Raw genomic sequence first — 20,680 nt, 5'->3', positions numbered from 1 at the left:
CCAAAATTAAACAGAAGAAAATGAAGGATATCAATATTATCACTTGAACTTGAAAGGTCTTAGTGGGCAGGGCAAGCGATAATGACCTGTCTCGAGGTCTAAAAGGCAATTAGAACGTAGTAGTAATAGCAAGCCATCTTTTGGAGTTTTCAGGGTGAAGTTAAAATGTTACTTTAATAGTGAGCAAAGTAAATAGACAAACCTAGTACATTGAATATGTTTCGTTTTGTAGTATTAAAATAAGGTTCTCTATATAGATGAAGCATTTATATTGCAAACTTGGCTATAATGGTGCAGGTTTAACATGAGCATGCATTAGGAGTCATGTAAAAGTAAATGCCTTTTCAATACCAGTAGTTATTGACTGCAATCCAAACATTCGCATTTGGCTGAACGGTGGTCAATAACAATTGCTAACTGGATTTATAGAGTGCTTTTGCAATATGCTGTATTAATTAAGTTATTATAAAAGCTAATACATATTTATAGATTGATCAAACATGAAAATACAATTTCAAATTTCATTCAGGAGGAAGTGAGAAGCTTTAATAGTAGATCATAAAATAGAAACCATCAGAGAAGACCATTTCAAAGCCAAGAGAGCAAAAGAACAGACATTTGATTGTGCACAAGGAAGCCAAGGAAGAGTCAGGAGACAAAAGGAAGAAAAGCAAAGTGTCAGAAAAGGTATGTAGACTGAAAGCAGTGAAGCAAGAAAAAGAGGGGGCAATCTATTGCTACATCTAAATACAATGCCAATGAAGTGCAGATAAATTCCGAGCGGTAACAGTGTGGGCTGGAAGTAAAGCTCACAAAGCAACCTAGCAGCAGAATAAAAAAATGGACTTTGGAGGAGCAAAAACATAAACGGGCAACCCATCAAGGAGAGAAGTTCTCGAGGCATGAGTATACCATGATCAGAACAGGATTATTTGCAACCACAACAGTAAGAGATGGACACATTCTGAGAATGTTTCAAAGCTGATGGTGGAAACAGTGAGCGAGAATGGAAATGAGATAATGTAAAGAATGGGAAAGATCGAAGATAACTCTTACATTACGAGCAGCATCTGAGAGAGTAGCGATACAAGGAAACTGAATACAAGGAAACAGTCTTGGGACTGCGGAGAAACGGCAACAAAAAAGAGAGTCTCCATTTTACAAGGGTTAAGATGAAGAGAGTGAGAGAGCATCCAGAGTTTAAAATCTGAAATACAGTCAGAAATAGGAGAATATAGTGAATCAAAAAAGAAGAGGCATCAGCATAAAAGTGACAGAAAAAGCCAAATCTCTGAATAATATAAAATATGGATATGGTTTGTAAAGAAAAGAGTAAGGCTCTGAGGACTGAGCCTCGCAGAACACTGAAACTAAGAGGTAGAGAAGAGCAATTCCCAGCACATGGTACTGCATATCCGCAGTTAGAGTAACAAGAGGAAAACCAGGACAGAGCAACACCAGAAATACCAAGAGAATAAAGAAAGGAACAACAAATAGAGTCATCCACCATGTGAAAAGCAGCAGATAGATCAAGAAGGATAAACGAGAAGATTGTTTCGCTTGATAGCTGGACATGCCAAGCAGAGGAAGGATCTTGTACAGTGCACACCTTTTCCTGGATTGTACATTGGTGAGGAGTGCAGTGTGAGTGTGGTCTTTGTCGATTGTGTTAGTGTGGGAACTTTTCTCCTAACGATCCAGGTGAGCACAAACACTGTTGTTGGTCACACTAGCTAGAAAACCATAGCTGCCGGCGCAGAGCCTAGAGCGGAGTGCAGCGCGAGTGCGGTCTTGGCGGATCATATTACCTGTGGGAACCTTTGTCCTAAGAATCCGGGCTAGCACGGACACGGTTATTAGTCACACCAGCTATAAAAACGTAGCTCCCCTGTTACGTTTGACAATTCTGACCCTCAGTGCTTGAATTCATCTTATCCAACGGTAGCCGGGGCAATGTCATCATCTAAACAACCAAAGAAAAAGGGGAATAAAAGCTACTCCACTCACTCAATGGAACTACTCAGACTTCCTGCACAATGTTGGCGACACAGCTATCTTTGAGTTGCTCGCGGAAGATACTTGCAGGGTGGCGCGCCCACACAAATCTTTCACACTGCAGGAACAGAGCTGGGCCGGTGGAACGCTCTTGACTAATCTTGCACCCACAACTCTCGAACTCATGACATCGTCGTTCCGGACTTGCAGGATCTCTTCTGAAATTGCATCCGGCCCTACCTCTAGATTATCGGACGAGGCTGCTAGGAGAGAGGTCGATCTCTCGCACTGTCTAGCTCTCTGAACTTGGTTAATTTTGATAGCAGCAACTTTATCACATTATTTGGCCCTTCAAGATTTTCTTACATGCCGTCGCCCACCCAGACTCACTACCCAAAGCTCATAGAGCCTGTGGAAGAACAAACAACCCTGGGTCAGCCCTCTCTTCTTCCTCTGAACTTTGTATTGAACTCCCCAGTAAAACTATATGAAAATAGGCACAGTTTAAACAGCAAATTCTTGTAACTTCTTCTAACGCCAAAATTCACTTTTTGGAAGGCTATATCTGTGCAAAAGCACGCAACCTAACTATCACAGTGATCCCAGAAGTGCCACAAGGGCCGATATAAGCGTCAAAGAGATGAACAATCCATCAACTTGATGGTAGCCTAAATGTCTCTTCCCAAGAGTCTTCGGATTCTGTGCGAAGGATTTTTTTTATGGCACATTTCACAAGGATTTCATCAGAAAAAGTTCTCTAGTGAATAAAGGTAAAATTGCCAAACTATCCATAGCTGAATCCAAAACAAAAAGGAAAAGAGCAAAAAATGAGATGAATGTCCTGCCACGAAAAAATAAAGGCTTGCGCAAATTCATCCGCAATTTATGGCAATCCTTATTCTCTCAGCTACAATCAGAAAATGCTCTTGATAATATCATTCCTGTTAAGAACACAATAACATCCCAGTCAAGATCAATGCCAAAATCTGTGCCTCCTACCAAAAAGAAGAGTCAGCAGATTTTGGGTCTCGAGTTGCCTTCTAAATACACTATACCACACTATCGAAAGCCAATTGGGGAACAGGCGGATCTGACCTCAGACTCTTTTCCCTGAGTATGCTTTCTACTTAATCATATGAGAAAGCTCCAAATGCAGGCACAATACCCTCCCCCCTCCAACATCACCCCTTCTAGAGAATAATGGACAGGCCACAAGCCTGCCCCTATATGAGGAGCATGTGCTTTTACACAAAACAATAAACAATCTAAATGAGACTTTTTCTCAGCTGGCTGATCGGAAGGAGATTGAGGGCAGAGACCTTCAGAGTGATTACATAACATCTACATTTTCTGCTCTAGATCAAAGAAAAGCTTGTGCTGCAAATCAAACCATGACTATCCATCCCAAAAGAAGCATTTGGAGAACAAGGAACGAGACCTTCAGAGTGATGATGCAACATCTACATTTTCCACTACAGAAGAAAGAAGACCTCATATTGTAAACCAAGTTACGACTATCAGGCTCCCAGAATCTCCTCAAAAGAACCATTTGTCCACAACTCGAAATTACAATACCTCCACATCAGTCTGCTTGGAACATATATTTCCTTCAGAAAACCAGATGCCTTTAAACAGGCAGATGATTATGCACCTTTTACATGAAATTCCACGCTTATGCACGATCTCAGACATAGAACAAGTGGAATTCATTGTGCCCAACAGACTGGATTCAGTCGAATTATATCTATATTCAAGCCTAACCACTGTTCTCCTGCTAGAAGAGGCTCACTCGTTCAATCTTGGGCTATGACGTTTACAATTGTGAAAATCAAGTTTCTGGAAACATCTGTAACAGAGGTCCTCGGTTGTCTCTGGCTTACCATAAAACTGGGGCTAAAGACATTTGCATTTCTCTGACAAATTTGTCTTTCGCTACGAAGAGACAAATAACGTACGTAGAGGACGACGTCCAAAAAATCCACTCTTCAGAGAAATGGTTATTGATAACTGCAGTACACCATAAACCCACTGCCATTTCCCCCCGAAACCAATGATAAAATGATGCGCTCGTTTGCTACACAACCTATTTAGTTGATTTCATGGATGTATTTTTTCTTCAGGAAACGTGGCTGCAAGTTAAGCCCTACTTCGACGGGTTTTCAGTTTTTGACCAACCTGCTTCTAAAGTTACTAAAGGACAGCCGTTTGGGGGCCTTCTGACAGGTATTCGCAATACAATATGCTCCTCATGTGCTGCCTGGGACTCTAATAGTCCAGAGATTATGGCAGTTAAAACATCATGGAGAGAGCCCAATATGGAGATCCTTCTCAATCTCCTCTTTATCAATATTTATAGAATCCTCCTACAATCTACAGATCTTAGCTCTTTTAAGGCGTTAGCTCAGATTTTAGATTCTTGTGTGTTACTGTGTAGTGATATCTTGTTGATGGAAGATTTTAATGCTGGTTGTGTATCTAACCTTAATACTTCCAATTTAGCGCATACAAGAAACTCTAAACCTAGAGGGTAAAAAAAAAAGTTTTATGCAATTATGTGGGTCTTGTGATGGTTAATGGTCACCTATGCAAGGATATTCCCGGATGACCTACCTGATTCAGAGGATCGAGCTCCTCCACAATTGATTACATGTTTGGTTCCAAACGGTTTTACAACAACTGTGCAACCTTTGAGACTCTTTCTTCCAATTATAGTGGCCACTCAATGCTCTACACATCTATCAATTTTAACTGGTATAAAAATAATGCACATAATAATTATACAAATCACGAGGTGAATAACCAGAAAAAAGACTTTCCTGGGCACCTACCATTGTGACTGAATTCAATGACACAATTGCAGATTTTTTAAATAGTGATTCTTTTAAAACCTAGAAGTGTTGCACTTCCCCAAAATGTTGGACTCCTGTCTTTGAGCGTTTATAAAAGAAAACAGCAGAACCTTTTCCTCCTAACCAAATAAAACCCATCATTTTGATGAAAGAATAGCTCAAAAGAAAAGGGAATTAAAATACAGCTTGAGAAAACAAAGGAAAACCAAAACGCAGGAATCCATAATCATAAAGTAATCCCTCAACCAAAAATGTAATAATTGGCTCAAACTATATAAAGCAGCACTACATCAAAGAGACACAGAATTCATGTTAATAGCTTTGAATCTGTCAAAAATGGAAACATTTTGGCAATTAGTTAACAAATCAGACACTTGCAACAGGAAGCTCAAACTAATCCAATTTCAGAGAGCACATGGAAGATACACTTAAGAAATATGTTTGTATCCTCTTCTTCCACGAAACATGCTAATTGTTCGATATTTTTTGATGAAGAGCTGATATACAAATTATTAAAAGGGCTAAGGAAATCTTGTGACCTGGGCTCAGACGGGATTCTTATGGAAGTCCTCAAGGAGGAGCCAACCCTCTGGTCTAAGGTTCTGTTTGATCTGTTCTCTTCTATATTGACATCGTACTCTTTTCCCAAATCCTGGAAAATCTTGATCATCGTCCCTTTCTTTAAGAAGGGAAATAGAGAACGTCCGATTAACTATAGACCTATTGCACTCTTGGATAGCATGAGCAAAGTTTTATCAGCTGTCATTCCAGATAACTTGAATAAATGGCTTAGAAGGGATCCAATTAGTGATGTGTATCAATCAGGCTATAGACCAGGGATGGACCCTCCTTGAAAAATGTTGTTCTCTCTCTTTTGCAACAACAGGCCTGCTCCACCAAACAAACCATGTATTTGGCTATTATCGATCTATCGCAGGCCTTTGACAGACTTAAAAGAGTTAAACTTCCAGCGATTGCCTTCTTTTATAGTGAATATTTTTATTCAGTTACACTTAGGCACAGAAATAAGGATACATTTAGACTCAATTGGATCCCTGTCGGAACCTATCAGAAACAACCAAGGGTTGCACCAGGGCTGCATACTCGCCCTGACCCTTTTTAATGTATACATATTGGATTTGGGAAAGTGCACTATATGCTCCTAACCCATGGTTGAAGTGTACTAAAGGAAGTAAAGGAACTATGTTCCCTGCAAGCCCAGCCCCACTCCCATGCCCACTCCCCACAAACCCCATTGCCACACCCCCTCCTATGGGCAATACAAACCCCATACCTGGGTGCCGCCTTTCCTCCATTCCGCCCCACCACTGTGTAAAGCCTGAAAACAAAAGTAGAGGAGCAACGCTACCAACCGCTCCCGACCACTGCTCCTAACTCTTATCTACCAAAATTGGGACCATTTCCCATTCATCATCTGGTTTACGTGGATGATGTGGTACTACTAGACAAAACCCCCATAGGGTTACAAAACACTCCTACATCCTTATTAAAATATATGCCTAGTAATGATCTAGCAATGAATTCTGCTAAAACAAAATACCTATGTTTACCCCAGGGAACATTACAAAAGTTAGATTTAACTGGCATATAAATAAGGAACCAATAACATTGGTGGAAAGTTGGAAATACCTGGGTGTCACTATCGAACAAAACACTGGAAGTTAGCCGAGAAAGATCTGTATATTAAATCTTTAATTATCTCCTCTCAATTGAGGAAAATCGATTCGAAAATGAGAAATTCTCCATCGGTTTCTTGTTCGCTTTTATAAAGTGAAAATTGTTGCATGCCTAAATTGTGGAGGTGAAACGAGATTAGCTAAAATTGACTGGCAGAGAGTGGAAGGCAAATTATGGAGATGCCTTGAATATGCCTAAAGGAGTTCCTATTCAAGCCTTGCACTAGGCCTATATTGATTGGAAGACACTACTTCTTTATCACAAGGTGCCTAATCCTCCACCTCATTCTCTTTTTTTATAAAACTATTTGAATGAAAAGAACAACAGTCATGTACTGTATTTAACAATTGGAGCAACAAAGTTACGTACGAAAAAGGTTGGAAACAGGCGAACAAGAGTTTGCCGATTTCCCAATAAGAGTAAAGAAAACACTGACCCAGACGGATTGCATCAACACAAGATCCGAGAATTATAAGTATAAATTGTTCGGATTTACTTGTTTGAGAGAGAGACCTTGGAGGGCCACGTATTTGAGACTAAGAATGAACTTCCTCCCCACTCGTGAGATTAGTAGCTCAAGAAACAAAACTTCAGGCTCGGAGAGTACGTGCAGATTACGTGGAGATACTAATATGACTGAAACTTTAGAATATCTGATAACTAATTGTTATTCACTCCAAAGAAAGCGTGTATCTTATTTTGAACATTTTGGAGTGTTTTAGCTATTTGCCACAGGAGGACATATGGTATCATATTATAAATGGGGAATCTTTAGCTTTATGTATTGTAGTGATGAAATTTATAACTGATATTTTAGAATTATAAGGAAACATCTACTGACATATATTTCATTATTAATGAAAAATATGTTATCAGGTTCATGGAACAAATGTGTGTTACTAATTGTTGTTGTGTATTTTCTAAATTGTGAAATGTTCAACTGTAAGCGATAACACAAAAATCAAAATAGAACATTGGTCTGGAAGATTTGGAAAGAGATATTTGGATGGAAAAATTTGGTGATGGGCCATGATCTAAGAGAGACGCAAAGATGATTCTGTTCAAACATGTACCAGAAACCAAAGTAAGTCAGGGGGCAGTGTGACTGTGTAGTAAAAGGCCAAATATTACTGGAAAAAGAGTACCACCTTGCCACTAGAAAGAGACTAATGAGATGCCTTTGCAGAGGGTGACTCTGAATGCTAGACACCTGAGTGACGTATCCAATGGCATTTGGGGCAATTGCATAGAGTCGCTCGACTGAAACGATGTGAGCTATTAGCAGAGGCTCCAAGTACTAGTTTGCAGCACTTTGCAATGTAAGTTATATAGGTATCTTTCATGTACCTATTTTTTTTCCTTAAATAAAATGTGTTACATTAAAAAAAGAAATAGAGCAAGCATGGCAAAAGTCAATAGGTCTGGGTTTGCAAATGTAGAGAGTATTTTTTATGACTTGGTACTGCAGTACAAAATCAAATCACGCTCTCTGGATTACCAAATACAAACCTTTTAGATTTACAACGCTTGCTATCTGGGGCTTGAGTAGTCACATATTGGCAAACCTTTGGGGCAGTGGCTCTTCTTCGCATGTATCCACATAACACACACGCAATGACAAAATGTGTGTATGTCTGATTGGTAACTGAAGCCCACCTGTTGTTAGGTGGGCGATGGCGTAGGCGATGACATCCACTTTGCAGCACAGTCGTTCTGATACTGTTCAGTTATATGTGACAGGTTTGCTTGAACAGGGCTGTTTACATTTATATGCTTGACTGCTTGTGTTTGAATGTGGTTCTCAGGCTGGAGCTTAGGGCATCCAAGATGTGCATCTTTCATGTAAGCAGCGTTCTGCAGCCTCTGGCTCTACCTAAATGTGCTGGACTACAACTCCCATCAGCACAAGACAGCAATGTCAATGTTGAGGGATCATGGGAGTCGTAGTCCAAAACATTTGGGGAGCCATGGGTTGCAGACCCCTGTGAGGAACCTACTTTGATGCTTGTTCACCTGAGACTGCTTTGATGTGAGGTTTCTTTTTGGTTTGGAGTGTGTGGGTAGCATTTCTAAATAGAACACACACATGCCCAAGGGGTTCCCCTGCTCCTCCAGAGCCATCAAGGACCATATTGACATCCTCGCTCCAGCCTTGGCGGATTTCTGTAATCACTCTTTCATCACTGGACTTTCCCCTCTGCCCCTAAGCACTCCCTTGTGCACCCCCCCTCAAGAATCCTTCTGTTACAATTAGGTACTCACGAATGTCCGGAAACAGCAGAGGAGTAGAATAGCTCTGAGGTATATAGGTAATTCCCCCAAAGTGTTCAGAGGCCAGAGAACTGGACTCAGTGCACTCCGGGGGCAGTACCCTTGGGAAACCCTCGTGGGGAAGAAAACCCAATTGTGTCTCGTAGAGGATGGGGTCTTCCGAGTAGCTGTGGAAGAATGGTAAGTACTGCAGGCTGAAGGAGGAACGATTCCAGGAATCCGCTCGGGAAGAAGGGTCGAGCAGCAATGTAGAGGAAGTCGAGTGCAGCAGGCTTGTGGACGGAACGGTTCAGGAATCCGCTCGGCGAAAAGGAACTCGAGCAGCAACGTGGAAGGAAGTCCGGTCGAGCTCTATGTAGTAGGCAAGGAGAAAAGTAAGAAGGAAGCGAGAAAGGAAGTAGAGTAGAAATGAACCGCACACGAGTGCACGGGGAACGAAGGCAAGAGGAGAAACGGGGAAAAAGTAAGGTAAGGAAAAGTAGAATAAGTTGAGACGGAACTCAGACAAAGTGCGCAGAGTGCAAAAGAGAGGATGAGAGGCTTAGAAAACCTCAGCGGTAGTATTGCAGAAAGTTAGAAAAAGCACCAGCGCGAAGTGAGGTGAAGCGAACAGAAGCGACGCGTCTGGCCCAACCATAGAGAGGAAGATATAGAATGGGCAGACGCGGTCGCCATGTTGGAAACAACTAGAACGGTAATCGTCGTGTGGTAATAGCGCTGATGAGCCGCCACCTTGAGTTCCATTGTTGGTATCGTGAATGACTCATTCTCCATTTCCGCCATGTGTGTCGAGCTGAATTCCTGACAGTATGCCCTCCCTGTGGGGTAATTGGACCAGGTTTCCAAGGGTGAGATCGATGGAATTTGTTTACCAGTCTGGAGGCATGAACTGATGAAGCGTTTTCCCAAGTTCTGTCTGATGGATTGTAGCCTTTCCAATCGATTAGATATTGCAACTTCCCATGATAGTATCTGGAGTCGCATATTGCTGCTACTTCGTACTCAGGACCATCTTGAGTGTCCACTGGAGGGGGAGTATGATTGAAGCCCCTATTGAACCTATCCAGTATCTGTGTCTTGAGTTGAGAGACATGGAAAACATTATGGATCCGGTGCCAGGATACTGGTAGACGGATTCTATATGCTACCTTCCCGATGGCCTCAATAACGGGAAATGGTCCAAAATACTTGGGTGAGAGTTTCGATGGTACCAAATTTTTAGGAAGGTATTTAGAGGAGAGCCATACCAGATCTTTAGGTTTGTACGTGGGTTCCTGTGAGCGTTTCTTGTCAGCTTGTTGTTTTACCCTGTCTCTGGTTTCAGAAAGGGTAGCAAGGGCTGTAGCATGCCCTTTCTGGATGTTGGAGACTAACTCATCCACCGCTGGGATTTTGGTGGATCGAGGAGTTACGGTAGGGAAGCTGGATGGATGGAACCCATATGTGCATAAAAAAGGTGTCATTTTGATGGCAGTGTGAAAGGAATTATTATATGCGAATTCAGCATATGGTAGAAGAAGACTCCAGTTGTCTTGAGAAGCTGAAACAAAGCAACGCAGATACTGTTCTAAGGATTGATTTAGTCTCTCTGTTTGCCCATTGGATTGCGGGTGATACCCAGAGGTGAGGTTTCTTTGTATACCTAAGGTTTTGCATAGTATCTTCCAGAAGGAGGAAACATATTGTGAACCTCTGTCAGATATGATGGATTTTGGAAGTCCATGGAGGCGGAAGATAGTTTGTAAAAAACAAGATGCCATCTGAGCTGCTGATGGTAATCGGCTCATGGGAATGAAATGTGCTAGTTTGGTCAAAGTATCTATAGATACCATGATGGTTGTATTGTTTGAAGAAGGTGGTAAATCTACAATAAAATCTGTAGATATGCATTCCCATGGTTGAGTGGGAAGTTTAGGTTGTACTAACCGCCCTGTAGGCAGATGTCTAGGAACCTTAGACTGCTGGCAGATGGAGCAAGAGGACACATAATCCTTGATGTCTTGTGTAACTCCAGGCCACCAAAAGTGTCTATTGATGAGTTCCCAGGTGGTTTTGATTCCTCTATGTCCTGCGACTTTATGGTCATGACACATATGTAATACTCTCTTTCTTGATGTACCTTCAGGTATGTATAGTTGGTTAGCTCGAAAGTAAAGTCCGTCTTCCATTCTCAGGTCATGATCACTGATTTCTGTCTGATTCAGTTTTTGGTATTGTTTTCGTATAGTTTGTAAGTAAGAGGAAACATAGAATAGAAAAGTGGCGTGTGACCACATCTTTTCCGGGAGGAATGACAAAGTATTGTGTGAACTTCTGGATAGAGCATCAGCGATTTGATTATTGGTTCCAGGTATGTAAGTAAGGATGAAGTCATAGGATGAAAAAAAATATGCCCACCGGGCTTGTCGACTGTTTTGGCACTCCATGTTCTGTAACACTTTCAAGTTCCTGTGATCTGTGCGAATTTGAACAGGGTGCTGAGCCCCTAAAAGGAGGTGTCTCCATTCCTGGCAACTCCTTTTTATAGCTAAGAGTTCTTTTTCAAGTACGGTATAATTGCGTTCTGATTCTGTAAGGGATTTCGACATGTAGGCAATTGGATGTTCGAGCCCTTCTTTTGAAACTTGTTTGAGTACTCCTCCTATGGCTGAATCCGAGGCATCGGTTTCCAATATAAAAGGTTTTGTCTGATCTGGTAACCGTAATATCGGTGCTGTAGAGAAGGCTATCTTGAGACCTTCAAAGGCTTTCTGAGTGTTTGGATTCCACTCAAAAGATCTTCCTTTTCGAAGAAGAAGAGTGAAGGGTTTGATGATTCTAGAAAAATTTGGAATAAATTTTCGGTAGAAGTTAGTGAACCCTAAGAAACGTTGTACCTCCTTTACGTTCTGAGGAGGTTTCCATTTGTAGATGGCTTCTACCTTCCTTGGATCCATAGCAGCTCCTTCTGCAGATAAAATGAAACCCAAATAGGGGATACTGGGTAGATGAAACGAGCATTTTTCAATCTTGGCAAACAATCTATTTTGACGAAGCCGTTCTAAAACTTCGGAAACATGGATAATATGTTCTTGCAGATTGTTAGAAAAAATGAGGATATCGTCCAAGTATACGATTAGGGTATGAAGGAGTAAATCCGCAAATATGTGATCAACAAAACGTTGAAAGACTGAAGGGGCATTTGCTAGCTCAAAAGGCATCACCCGATACTCATAATGTCCGAAAGGCGTGCGGAAGGCTGTTTTCCACTCATCTCCACTTTTAATTCTGATCAGATGATATGCCCCTCTAAGGTCGAGTTTTGTAAAGATAGTTGCACCTCTGACTGCTTCCAGAATGTCCTGGATAAGGGGCAGTGGGTATCGATCTTTGTATGTAACTTTGTTTAGGCCTCTATAATCGATACAATCTTTTTTGGGTATAAAGAAGAGTGAAGCACCTGCAGAACTTCTAGACTCTGTGATGAGACCATGACACAAGTTAGTTTGTAGGTATTCCTTTAAGGCAACCTTCTCGGAAATAGAAAGAGTGTACATGCGACCAAAGGGTACTTGCGCATCTGGTAGTAATTCGATAGAACAATCGTCTTTTCTGTGGGGTGGTAATTCCTTGTATTCATCATTTGAGAAAACAGAGCTGTACTTGTGGTAACATTCCGGTAGTAGATTCAGGTGGGATATGGTAGATAATACCGGGCTTTTGTCTGGGGATGCAGTTGTAGTATACAACCCCACCACCCCTTTGGGTAGGCAAGAATGCAAGCAGTGTTCGGAACCCAAAAATAATGTTCCTGCAGTCCAATTAATGAATGGGTTATGTTTAACAAGCCATGGGAGACCCAGTATGATTGGATAGTGAGCGGCTTTTATCAAATCGAATGATAATTCTTCTTCATGAGTAGAAATCTTCATGGTGAGAAAAGTTGTGTTTTCTTTAATGGGTCCTGATGATAAAGGATTTCCATCTACTCCTTCCACTGGCAGACTCAGGGTTTTAGTCACCCGGGGTATGTTGTTTCTGAATGCCCATTCGGAATCCATAAACAATCCCGCTGCTCCACAATCTACTAAGGCAGGTATTTTTTGGATATGATTGTCTAGAAATTGTAGAGACACATTGATTACCACCATTTTATGGTGAGTTGAGGTTGTTTCCTGGGAACTTTGTACCAAAGACCCACTCATGGTTCCCTTCATGGGTGGGAGTTGTCGTTTCCCTGACGTCTAGGAGTAGTCAGGTGACAATCCTTTAGAACATGTTTATCGGAACCACAATACATGCATAAACCTAATGTTCTTCTTCTTTGTCTTTCTTCCGGTGTTAATGGTCCTCGAGCTATTCCCAATTGCATAGGTTCCCCTGATTCTTGGTTTTTACTGGTCCTTGTAATATCCGACTTGTAAGGTCCTAACAGTGGACGTGATTTCCCTTTCTTTCTTTCTAGATTTCTTTCTTGTATCCGGTAATCCATCTGGAGTACTAATGTAACCATTTCTGCAAAGTTATGAGGTCTAGGAACTCTAGAGACTTCATCTTTGAGTTCTTCACATAGGTTCCGACGAAATATGGTCAGGAGAGCATCATCAGCCCATGCCGTCTCATTGGCTAATTGTTTAAACTGTGTGATGAAAGTTAGGATATCAGTATTCCCTTGCTTCAGATCCAAGAGATTTTCTTGTGCTGAGACCACTAATTCTTTTCTCCCAAACATGGCTTGCAGACTATTGATAAATCCGGCGTAAGAATCCATTAGCTGATTGTTGGTGGTGACTAATGGTGTGGCCCAGGCCAGGGCGCTGCCGGCGAGATTAGATATCAGAAAACTTACTTTAGCTCTATCGTTTGGGAAAAACGAGGCTTTCAAAGTTATTTGCACCAAACAAGAATCCAAGAATTCTTTTAGTTTTTTAGGGTTGCCATCGTATTTTCCCATGGGTAATGATCCTGGAGGGATCTCTGCCCTGTTTGCAACCATTTGTCTCAATGTTGCATTTTCGTTTCTTAACATCTGTACTTCAGTACTGAGACTCTGCATGGCTGCCATTACTTGTTGCATCTGCTGTTCCATCTTTTGGGCGTCGCTTTCTGTTACAATTAGGTACTCACGAATGTCCGGAAACAGCAGAGGAGTAGAATAGCTCTGAGGTATATAGGTAATTCCCCCAAAGTGTTCAGAGGCCAGAGAACTGGACTCAGTGCACTCCGGGGGCAGTACCCTTGGGAAACCCTCGTGGGGAAGAAAACACAATTGTGTCTCGTAGAGGATGGTGTCTTCCGAGTAGCTGTGGAAGAATGGTAAGTACTGCAGGCTGAAGGAGGAACGATTCCAGGAATCCGCTCGGGAAGAAGGGTCGAGCAGCAATGTAGAGGAAGTCGAGTGCAGCAGGCTTGTGGACGGAACGGTTCAGGAATCCGCTCGGCGAAAAGGAACTCGAGCAGCAACGTGGAAGGAAGTCCGGTCGAGCTCTATGTAGTAGGCAAGGAGAAAAGTAAGAAGGAAGCGAGAAAGGAAGTAGAGTAGAAATGAACCGCACACGAGTGCACGGGGAACGAAGGCAAGAGGAGAAACGGGGAAAAAGTAAGGTAAGGAAAAGTAGAATAAGTTGAGACGGAACTCAGACAAAGTGCGCAGAGTGCAAAAGAGAGGATGAGAGGCTTAGAAAACCTCAGCGGTAGTATTGCAGAAAGTTAGAAAAAGCACCAGCGCGAAGCGAGGTGAAGCGAACAGAAGCGACGCGTCTGGCCCAACCATAGAGAGGAAGATATAGAATGGGCAGACGCGGTCGCCATGTTGGAAACAACTAGAACGGTAATCGTCGTGTGGTAATAGCGCTGATGAGCCGCCACCTTGAGTTCCATTGTTGGTATCGTGAATGACTCATTCTCCATTTCCGCCATGTGTGTCGAGCTGAATTCCTGACACCTTCTGCCGATCCTACCTGCCCGGCAAACTATTGCCCAATCTCCATTACCCCTTTCCTGGGCAAACTGTTGGAAAAGCTGGTCATCTCCCAGCTTACTCTCCACACTGAATCTGTTGGTTGTTTGCATGAACCTCAGTCTGGCTTCAGAGCTTCCAGAGGCACAGAAACTGCTCTCCTGAACACCCGTGACGATCTACTCTCTAATATTGATTACATGATTCTTTCTATCCTCATCCTCCTTGATTTTTCCTCTGCTTTCGACATGGTCAACCACGCCACCCTGATCAATCGACTCAGTGAGAACCTGGGCATCATGGATCAGGCCCTGGAGAGGTTGACCTCCTTCCTCTTGGACCACCCCTCCCAGGTACAACTTGGCCCTTTCTCTCCGGCACCTCTTTCTCTACCTATGTCATTCCCCAGGGCTCTATGCTCCCACCCAGGTTTTTCAACATCTACTTGGGCCCTTTGGCCAACCTGATCTCTGCCTTCTCCTCTAACTTTCAGTGTTATGCGGATGACACTCAGCTTTCCTTCAGGCTCCCCTCAGCCTCCTCTCCTCTCTCGCTCATTCCTGACTGTCTATTCGCGATTTAGGATTGGTGCGCCTCCAACAAACCCTGCCTTAATGTAATCTAATGTAATTGGTTATTTATAACGTGCTTAATACCCATAGGTAAATCGCTCCATCAGCTCCCGGTGGCTTCAAGGATCAAGTTCAAGACTCTTTGCATTGTCCACCAGGCTTTCTGGGGTCGGGGCCCACACTACATCCAACGCTCTCCTCCAAAATACCTTCCTTCTCGGGCCTTTCGCTCAGCTACCTCCAACTCGCTAAGGTTAGACGCTTCTCCAGGCAGAGAGTGGGGGGTAGATCACTCTCCTCTGCAGGTGCCTCCCCCTGGAATGTCCTCCCTGACCCTCTCAAATTTGAGCCGGTCCACCTGAAGTTCCAGAAGCAGCTCAACCTTTTTCTCTTCCCCTTTGCTTTCTCTCTCTCCCTCCTCTGCTGACCTCCCTGACCGCTGTACCGACTGGTTGCTTGGCTACCCTCAGAGTCTCACTGGGTACCAGGCTTTTTCTTGATCAGTCACCCTTGCACTGCCTCCAGGCCTACAACGCACTTAGGGGCTGTAACTCTAACCCTACAGTCCCTTGTTCTTCTTGCACTACCCAGTGCTGCGCTGCCCTGGCTGCACTTACTCAGAGCATTGCTGCCCTGTTTTCCCCTCCACTCTGCCTTGCACTCCCCCCCTTTTCCCTTGCACTTCTCGTTCTCGCACTTCCACGATCTGAATGACACAGAGCCTAGTAAGATCATTTGTCTTGTCCTCCCTTTGTCTTTCTTCCTTGTCTTGCTGGGCCTAGAAACACTTGTGAACAGGCGCACTATAGATGAATTTTCATATAACATCATATCATGTGGTTTTGTATAATACAGAGGACTTGGAAATCGATTCTCATTTCAACTGGGAGTCAGTGTTGGGACGCTTTTATTAGGCTTAGTTTATTTTGCAGCTGTGGCTTATTTGAAACTTTCTGAAGTTTGAATAATTGTTTGTAGGACGCTTGGAATAAATATGTAATCTGTGCCGGTCCAGCAGAGCCATCAGTAGTTTACATAACAGTCTACACTCTGTGGTCGATGTGAGAGAGGAGAGTGCCTTCCATAAGATGTTCAGTTGTAATACGTGTGCCTCTTGCCAAACACTTTTTTGGTTTAGAAGAATACCCTGAGTTAAAGATGGACCTATGGCATGATAGATGTTGAGCTGACACCAATGTTGGTGTTAGGTGAACATGTTACTATCCCCATAAGTATGTACATCAGGCTTAGCACAGTTTTAGCACTGTTCCTCATTCCTTAGGACTGTCACTAGAAGACTCTTCAGTACACGCTACATTCTTGGATACAGTTTCCAAGCCTTCATTGTATGCAATATGTTAAGCCGCTACAACATCAAAATTCTAAGATCTACATTTTATTGTTGTTGCTTCCATAGGTGAAAGGCCTTTTCTTATATCCAGAGGAGGCCAGCATCATCAAAAACATCAAGAGAGGTTTAGCAAGTCTGTTCCAGGTTCAACTGAACTCGGGTTCCATCAACGAGGTGAGTCAAATGTCATTGCAACATACTTATGCTGGAGTGAGTCTGAAATCTGTATCATTTTAAATGCTGTACATATTCGACATAGTCCCCATACTATGGTTGACTGGGGAGTGGATCAGAGTCCCCACCAAAAGGGAGTGAAGAATGAGGTCTTACCCTAGACTCTGCCCCATTCTTTTGAGTATTGTTGTCGCTATGATTCACCTTTCGTTACCCTTGTGATGACAACTAAGTTATCGCCAACTCGCAGCCGACCAATCATATTGCACAGTGTGTTTAATTCCAAAAGTCCAAAGCACCTTCAGCTGTAGCAAGTCTGACCCAGGAAGGGCTGATGCTTGAATCAGTGGTATCTGCGATATGAAAGAATGCCACATTCAGAAATATCAGAGACAATTGAGAAAAAAGCATCAACAGTGGTGAAGGATTTCTCCTTGTGAAGGGGTCCTTATGCACCCAGAGGCCTGGAAGGACTTATGGATTTGTGCCTGGTGAGGATATCGAAATAGCTTTCCTTAAGTGCATGTGCAAGCAAATGGGAAAGTCAGAGGGAACACGTATGCTATGCTAGAGACACTTCCCGAGTGCAGACAACATCCAGGATATGGTTTCCCAGCATTGAGTGTACTGTCACAAAAGCATGATATAATGCATCACTGAATGTAAGGGTTCCATATGAAAATGTCCCCTTGGAAAACGTTGCCAGGTAGGTGATTTTTTTCTGTGCACCCCTAAAAGCCTTCCCCACATATTCTAGGATGGGTACTAGTTACTATTTTAATTCCAGTCCTAGAATATTTGGGGAAAGTTTTTGATTTTCGTAGGAGTGCAAATTTTGGGAAATGTCGACCTTTTCTCAGGCGACTTTATCACTGGATACCAATGTAAGGTGATCATCCAGGCATTGGACGGTGCGAGCGAGGAAAGTTGTTCCACAGCTTAGTTGACAACAAATCAAAATGGGCCTCATTACGAGGTAGGAGGTAGCCATTCTGCTATTAGCACTATGGCTACCCCCTTACCGCATTCCGGGGCTGGGTTCCCGAAATAGGGACTTACCGGGTCATTCCAACCTTGGAGGACCCGGTAAGTCCCCATTCCGGGAACCATTCCCCATTCCCATTCGAGCCCCCGGAGGGTTCAATGTTGAACTGGAATAAAATGTAATCTGAGTTCATGAAGTACTCAGAAAATGTAAACAATCAATCATCGTTTAAATAGACAGTAACACGCTAGAAGTACTGCAAAATGTTGTTTGGTAATTGCATTTGAAGTATAGCAGGACTGCTGTCATGATGGTGTCAGAGAGGTTTGCTCATCCTTGCTTAATCAACTATCGCCTTCTGGTTTTCGGCAAACTGTCGAAAAAGTCTAAGCACTTGTATCCATGGAGATGAAAGGAAAGAAATCTGTGGTGGAAAGTGGTTGAATGTATGCAATGCAGCCTTGTGGTCTTGAGTGGCCATTGTATTGGCTCTTGTGCTCAGTTATTAAATTTGAAGCACATTGCATACAGCAGACCCTGAGCCTAACTCTCCACGTAGATGAGTAAGGTTCAACCCCACCCCACGCCACAATCCTTAAAAAGGTTCCTTGTTTCCGCTACCATCCACAGCATGAGTTATTGCGTGGTGTCAGTATTAGGAATCATGCTTGGGAGTGACTTTTTGCTGTTACTCTCAAGAATAGATTACGCCAACAAACTCAATCTGAGGATCCTGGGCTGCTTACTGAACAAGCTGCGAGGAGTTAAATTGCGACAGCTAGACCACTTCTGAGACTACAAAGACAAGACTGCATAACACCAGCGATTCAATTCAAAACTTAACACACTGCGCATCATGCGCAGCGAAGTCCCAGAATCCACCAGCAGAAAACTCATCCACTATAAAGTTACCAACCACAATATTTGGTCCAGTAACACTACCTTAGTAACAGTGCCAAGCTTGTATCGAAAACATCACAGAGGATCATCCTTCTCCATCATTTCTGCCAAGCTCTGTAATTCTATATCCAAAAATCTGCACACCGAACATAACAACCCCACATTCAGAAAATCCACGAACACCTGTCTGTTAAATAGACACCAGAAAAAACTGAGTGAACCTAAGCCCCTGGTGCCAACCTCAACTAACATAGCTTCCCTTTTCGGAAACATCAACGCAGCAAAACCTTTCAGTGTACTAGCATGACAATACCACAGGCCAGCATACAAATCATCAGCCATCGAAAAGTGGAGATCGGACTCGCACGGGTTAGTCTTCCTGTGCCTTAAATTAAAATTAGAATGGCCTCAGCATTCATCAGAGAACACATCTAATTTTTCCAGGATACAAGTAAATGCTGGTGTGAACCTAAGCACCCGGGACTACACTCAACTAACAGACCGCCCTTCACAGTACTTTCAACCAGACGGCCATTCTCTGAGTACTCACATAAAAACGCCACAGGGCTGTTGATTGGACTCACACAGGTCAGTTTCCCTGAACCCCTTAAATGAAACCATAAGACAAGAACGCTCATCATCAGAGCTGGCAACCAAATACATCAGTGCCACTGGAATAATAATTTTTGAACTCATAACTTCATTCCCACTAAACCATGTCTCTCTCCCTACCCCCACTTACCAAATCACATCTTCCTCCCTCACCACCATGCATTACCCACATAATCAATCCCGCATATTGGCAAGAATCTGCCTAAAAACACCCCTTTTTCGGAGCAAGGCCACTTACCACTCCTCCACACTTATCACCTACGTACCCACAGCAGCTGCTAATCATGTCCTCACATCGCTGACATCAACTGATTGGTCTTGGGGTCTCCCCTCTTGGTGAACACACACACACACACTGCTTAGAACATAGAAAAACATAATAGTGATATCCCCAGTTCATGAAATGGTTACACAATCCCACAAAGTCAAATTGGCATTTAGGGGGCCTCACAGTCTTCTGTTGAAACAGGTAACCCCAAGTACCTATATTAATCTATGGGGCCATATTAAACAATACACCAATGTTAGCCAATAGAGGTAAAGTCTGCACATTGGGCCCCAAAGACAATAGTGATCCAAAGGAGACCTCTATATGGATGAAAGGATCCAAAAGAAGAGATCCAGTGAAAGATGTTCCGTCACCACTGCCCAGGATAAGAGATTCAAGAGGTGAGTATTGACCTCACCAGCAGGAACTGTCGCTGTCCCATTCTGAATGTGCAGGGTTAGCAAAGGAACCTTACAACCATGGAAGAACTGAACCAAAGCACAAAAGTGAGCAAAGGCACCACCAACAGGAGAGTCCAACATAGAACTCAGCACGGAACAGCCCTGGCCGGGAGTCTGTAGAGGTCACCTTAGGAGCAGCAGCAGGAGAAGCTCCAGTTGTCAGCGAGATGGGCAACATCAGAACAGCAAGACTGCTGCATCGGGAGAAAGGAACCACCACTTCAAGCAAAGCCTGGCAACCTTTAAGAAGAAGGTTTATTGAAGAATAGAATTTGGAGCCTCATTGTTGTGGACGCTGCACAGTGGCCAACTTGGAGCAGTAGTAGGGACTGGCGTAGTTGTCAGCACAGGTCAGCAAATAAAGACCCTGACCCAAGGGGAATGGACCAACAGACCCTGCTGAGGGTGGAGGGACTTCCAGAAGATGTGCAGATGAAGAAATGGAGGCTAGGTTACTAAAGATTACACTTTGATGAATAGTGACCCTAGCCAGGAGTCACAGGCCATGGTTCAATTCAAGTATAGCAAGACACACCACTGAGGGTATTCACATCGGGATGATGGTACCAGTACAGAGTCAAACCATTGAACAGGGGTCCAGCAGCA

The 20,680-nt window shown here is 43.1% G+C and overlaps 1 protein-coding gene across 2 annotated transcripts in view; it reads left to right on the top strand.

Annotated features, from left to right (window-relative positions):
* MTTP (microsomal triglyceride transfer protein) overlaps positions 1-20,680 on the top strand; it is a 627,046-nt gene that overhangs the window by 372,625 nt on the left and 233,741 nt on the right. For both annotated transcript variants that reach the window (XM_069630721.1, XM_069630722.1), the window contains one exon: positions 16,741-16,848. In XM_069630721.1, the coding sequence (XP_069486822.1) occupies positions 16,741-16,848 (108 nt within the window). The remainder of the gene's footprint in view (positions 1-16,740; positions 16,849-20,680) is intronic.

Source organism: Ambystoma mexicanum, chromosome 6q (assembly GCF_040938575.1).
Source record: "Ambystoma mexicanum isolate Mex_15411 chromosome 6q, UKY_AmexF1_1, whole genome shotgun sequence".
NCBI lineage: Eukaryota > Metazoa > Chordata > Amphibia > Caudata > Ambystomatidae > Ambystoma > Ambystoma mexicanum.
This window is presented reverse-complemented; position numbering and strand designations above follow the sequence as displayed.